The sequence below is a fragment of the Labeo rohita genome, chromosome 13 (genome assembly GCF_022985175.1).
Source record: "Labeo rohita strain BAU-BD-2019 chromosome 13, IGBB_LRoh.1.0, whole genome shotgun sequence".
Lineage (NCBI taxonomy): Eukaryota > Metazoa > Chordata > Actinopteri > Cypriniformes > Cyprinidae > Labeo > Labeo rohita.
In genome coordinates this window covers 14,944,486-14,949,762 of record NC_066881.1, presented here as the reverse complement: position 1 = coordinate 14,949,762, position 5,277 = coordinate 14,944,486, and the positions used below count along the sequence as shown (strand labels likewise).

General features: G+C 35.8%; 1 protein-coding gene across 2 annotated transcripts in view; it reads left to right on the top strand.

Annotated features, from left to right (window-relative positions):
* Positions 1–3,647: 3,647 nt before the first annotated feature.
* Positions 3,648–5,277, top strand: part of gfra1a (gdnf family receptor alpha 1a) — a 90,197-nt gene continuing 88,567 nt past the window's right edge. The window contains exons 1-2 of one of the 2 annotated variants that reach the window (XM_051126142.1): positions 3,648–4,078; positions 4,606–4,908. In XM_051126142.1, the coding sequence (XP_050982099.1) occupies positions 4,039–4,078; positions 4,606–4,908 (343 nt within the window). In that variant the 5' untranslated portion in view covers positions 3,648–4,038. The remainder of the gene's footprint in view (positions 4,079–4,605; positions 4,909–5,277) is intronic. The other variant, XM_051126143.1, reaches the window with a different exon arrangement.

The following is a 5,277-nucleotide window of genomic DNA, read 5'->3' as shown; positions in this document are numbered from 1 at the left end:
AAGATGAGTACGCCAGTCAGGCGATGCGCATGCGCAATCTTGCCACCTGTTTTCTGTACGCAAATGCATGCGCAGCAAAGACGCCTTTTTACAGTCAGTGTTGTACACGATAATTTTTGTTCATTAAAGACAAATAAACACACTTGGTTCAATCTACGATAAACCTCTTGGTAGGTCAGAACTATGTGGATATATTTACGGTAACATGTAACGGAGTTACGTAATGTAATTACAAAACAAATGTAACGTAATCTATTAAGAGTTACTGAGAAAAAAATGTGTAATTAAATTACAGTTACTTATGAAAACGATTACAGAGAGAGAGAGAGAGAAACTTTTATTTTGTGTTCTGTTATATATTTGGGTTTATGTATATGCTTTATTTCTTAAGATTAACATTTTTTTCAAGGCATGTGCTGTATGTGTTTCTTGTCATATCTATGCAAAGATTTGATTTCAAAAACAGTATCATAGCTATTAAACTATATCTTGTTATGATTTCAAATCATTATTTAACCTTAGAACGATCTCAAAGTAAAAAGAGGTGCTGAAGTCTGATTTTGTGCTTAAAATAAAAGTATTATTATAATCTTAATTCAAGTCATGACGGATTTTGAAAGTCTGATAGTAATCAGTGCTGAGTACTACTGTAAGATTAACTCTGTCTGGTTTAAATGTTTGAAAATGAATAATGAGAAATTTAGAAAAGTAATCAAATTAATCACGTACATTAATAAAGTAATTGAAATTGTTACACTACTTATTACATTTCAGATAGGTAATCTATAGAGTGGATACAGACAATGGCATCAACTTCCAGGCAGTGGCTGTCTGATTAATAGCCTTGAAGTAGCCTACCCTCTTGCGAACCGATGATCCACTGGCAGAGGTGTACCTAGACACACAACCTGTGAGAAATATGTAAGCCTGTGGGATAGCTCAGCCATTTGGCCTCCTAATCTAAAGGTTTCGTTCATCACCAGCCTACTTTGAAGTGCAATTTAAACTGCCAGTCTCCCTATTGTTTGGCGTTTGTAAGCACAGTCAGCAATCAATAACTTTAATTTGGTGCATTTGGTCCAGCAGTATTTGTCACATCATTCTTTCCTTTCTCCAGTTTCCCAGACACCGCTGGAAAGAATGGTTTTGATTTGGTGCCATGAAGCACATTAGAGTGTTCTAATTTATATGACCATGACTATATCATTTTGACATTCATTTGCAAAATGAATTTTGTGTGTTTCAGTCTTTTTCTTTAACAATCAAACTCTTAAATCAGAACAGAACAGATCAGATTTGTTTATTGTATGATACGGTGCAAATCAGGCCTTGGCCCATCAAAGAAACCACCCAACACCCACCACCCCAACTGTCCAGCCCACCTTAAATCTTAGAGCTGGAGCCAGGCTTTGTACAAATCGATTTAGTTATTACAATTCAGATAAGTCCCATTGAGACAGAGAGAGAAAGAGTAATGAGGTGAGGGGAATATTTCAAATGATCTTGAACCCTGCTTGTCACCGATGGCCTGTAGAAACCCAGTTCTCCACTTACGGTTATTAGAATGAAATGAGCTCAGGTTAATTGAGAAATGCATTTAAACCAGACGAGAAGCACGACTCTTGATTGAACAGCTGTCAATAGATTTAGTCAGAGTAATTGATCCCTAATTAACTATGGACATAAGGATAAACATCAAAAGGTTTCGATTTTTTTCTCATGTATGTTCATCATATTGATAAAGAGAAATTGATTTATGTTTAACCGTAGTTAACTATAAAGCCATTAAATTGTAAAATAAATTAATAAGACAGAAGTAGAGTGTAGCCTGATCCACCAGCCTGTATCCTCAGCACAAGGATATTCCATGGTTCTCAGCTGGGAAGTAATGTCCTAAAAGTCTTTTCTTAAACTAATTATATTTAAATAATAATTAAAGTACTAAATCTGTTAACACATATGTATTAGTAAGAACAGGAACTAAAAACAGCAGTCACTGTGAACAGGACTCAAAATGTCATATTTCTTAATTTGGAGAAAAATCAGACACACCACTGATAACCCAAACAATTTTCAATTCAGTGTATAACCTGTGCGAACAAACGTTCAGTTTTCCCCTTAGGTTTGTATTGGCAACTTGTGTGCTTTTTCACTCTTCAGAGACAGTTAGTCATGTTCAGCTATAGTCTAGAGCAGAGTAGTAGTGTTTTACAATCTCCACAGTGACAAATTATGCATTTGGAGCATTATTTTTTAAAGCATTACCTTTTACACTTGACAAATAAATAAATAAATTCATATAAATTCAGTCTATTTTTAGATTTATTTTATTATTATTTTATTTTTTATTTTTATTTTTAGAAATAAGTTTGCCTAAGAGCGAAATGTGTGTACATTTTTCTTATTTTGCCAAAATATCGTGTTTTCTTTATTTAGTACTGCCCTTCAGAAGCTACAGAAGATACTTACATGTTTCCCAGAAGACAAAACAAGTTCAGTTTACCCTGATATTCAAATTCAAAAAGTTTTCTCCCCCCAGCTCTTAATGCATGGTTTTTCCTTCTGGAGCATCAGTGAGCATTTAAACTAATGAATAACAATCACTAAAACACACACACACACACAGTTGTGGTTCATTCAGGTAACAACACAGTATTAAAGATCAAGTGTGTGTAAACTTTTACACAGGGTCATTTTTATAAATGCAACTATTATTTTCTCTTGTGGACTATATGTATAACATTTTTATGTGAAATATCTTGTTCAGGTCAGTACTAAAAAATAGCATGCATTATGTATTATCCCTCTTATTTTGCTAAAATAATTACATTTTGCAGATTATGCATGGTGTATGTAAACTTTTGACCATTTGACTTCGACAATGTTAGACTCAAAGTTGCAACGGTTGAGAACCACTGGTCTAGTCATTACATTAGTAAGATGCACATACTGTACGTACCAACAGATGGCGACCTCCACCAGTCTTTCAGTAAGAAATGAACTACTGTGAACAAGCTCGCACCAAAACTTTATTTGAGAAGGGCAGACATATAGTAACTATTTAACATATTGTCATTCTGTTAAGGAAAAAAAGTCATTTTAAATGTTTAATGACAAAACAAGTGAGTATTTTAACGTTCCTAAATAAAACTGCGTTGTTTTATTTAATTAAAAATGACTTTATTGCTTTTTTCTCAAATTACCTCTGCCAAGGGACAGTCACTTACGTGACATGAAACAAAACTATATTTTAACTGTTTTAACGTATTGCTTCGTACTTTCGTAATATTTTCTTAGTAAATCAGCAATGTTGGCAGGTTTAGGTTAACCTAATCTTAGAGCGAAAACTGAGTAAGTATTTACACGAATCTGGATATTTAGATTTTGATACATGATTTTACTGGTTAACAACGTACCAGTGCCACAGACTCATCTACTCATATAATAAAATTCAGTTCAGATTATCCAACTACCATCTACAGTTCAGGCAAACAAACGCGATTTCAGCGTCAGCGGTGCAATTTCTAAAACACACTCACCAATGACGAGAAATAGAAAGCAAGCAACGTGCATAGCCCTCATATATAGTTACACAATAACAGAGAGCAGTAAACACAAGTTTTGGAGTGGCAAAACGGGATGTCTTTGTCTTGTTGCCGTGCTTCACGCAGAAGCGCTGAGCGTGCACTGAGTCGCGTGTGGTTTTTGGTTTGGGTTACAGCGCAACTGAATGCCACAGTGCTGTCGCGCGCTCAGTCGTATGAGCATATCTTGAGAGCTGGAGTTTTATTCTGCTGCCTTGCGCCTCATTTTCTGCCTGTTTCTTATATGTCTAATGAGTGTTAATCCAAGAAACAATTCCATATCGGTTAGTGACAGTTTTGGACCAGGTTACGGAGCATTTTTCTTATATACTCTGGATGTACATTGTGACCAACGATGTTTCAATGGACCTGAATGAGGAAGGATTATTCTTTTCATCGTCAAAACAATAAATCGCGTGTTTGAACAAACTTACCCACGGATAAAAAAAGCGCAATGATCATCGCCGCGATTTACATCGTTTTACCGCTGTTGGGTGAGTTTGAATGCGGTTTTACATATTCAGTGATTGATTGCATTCAATACACAAATATAGCAGTCGATTAGTACACAGACTGGCAGTATTATATTTAAGATTAAAACTCAGATGTCATCAAAAATACTTTTTCACACTGTAGTCTTGTTTATTCTGTCCATTATATAGGATACAAAATATGTTTTATAAGATCTTACAATTGTCCCATAACTAGGACATATTTTAGCTTTTGAGGATTAGCTCTGTTTTACTTTCCACTTAAGTCTGCTTAAACCTAATATTTTAATCTCTAAAGCACCTTGAGTTTATTAAACCGTTATAATCTCGAACAATATTAACTCGAAACTCATACACTACTTTTAAAAATGTGGGAAAATTATGCAAATGAAATATTAATTTATTATTACGTTTATTATTGTTATTATTATTTTCATCATCGACAGTCTTGAGTAGCCTAGTTGTTGAAGCGTTCCAGTAAAACGCAATCCTATCCGTGATATAATTATTTCTATTGTCGTCCTCCATAGATGTGCTGTTATCTGCCGAGGAGTCTTACTTTACTAGTTCAAACCGGCTGGACTGTGTGAAGGCGAACGAGCTGTGTTTGAAGGAGCCGGGATGCAGCACAAAGTATCGAACTATGAGGCAGTGCGTGGCGGGGAGGGAGACCAACTTCAGTATGGTGACTGGAGTGGAGGCGAAGGATGAATGCCGGCTTGCTTTGGACGCTTTAAAGCAGAGCCCTTTGTATAACTGCCGTTGTAAAAGAGGCATGAAGAAAGAAAAGAACTGCCTGCGCATCTACTGGGGGATCTATCAGCATTTACAGGGTGCGCGGACTTGTCTTCTCACATTGTGCACTGTGAACATATGAAGCTGTGATAATATTGCAGCATAAAGTTATGCACGTAATTTTTTCTCACATTGTTTATTTTTAATACTTGGCAACCAATAATACTAAGCTAAGGAAGTTGCTTTTCTGGGTTCTGTTATCAGATAGGGTCACTGTAAAGTCTTCAAATGCCTCTCTGAAGTGTGTCCATTAAAGTTTATGGAGTGTGAGGTCATCTGATGCTTTATGTTAGTGTATGTGTGTGTGCTGGAGGGGGGCAGGAACTTTCTCAATTCAGCTGACCAGTATAACTAATCAACCATAAGCTGGCTTTGGAAACGTAAACCAGTTCAATGAATCAATGACC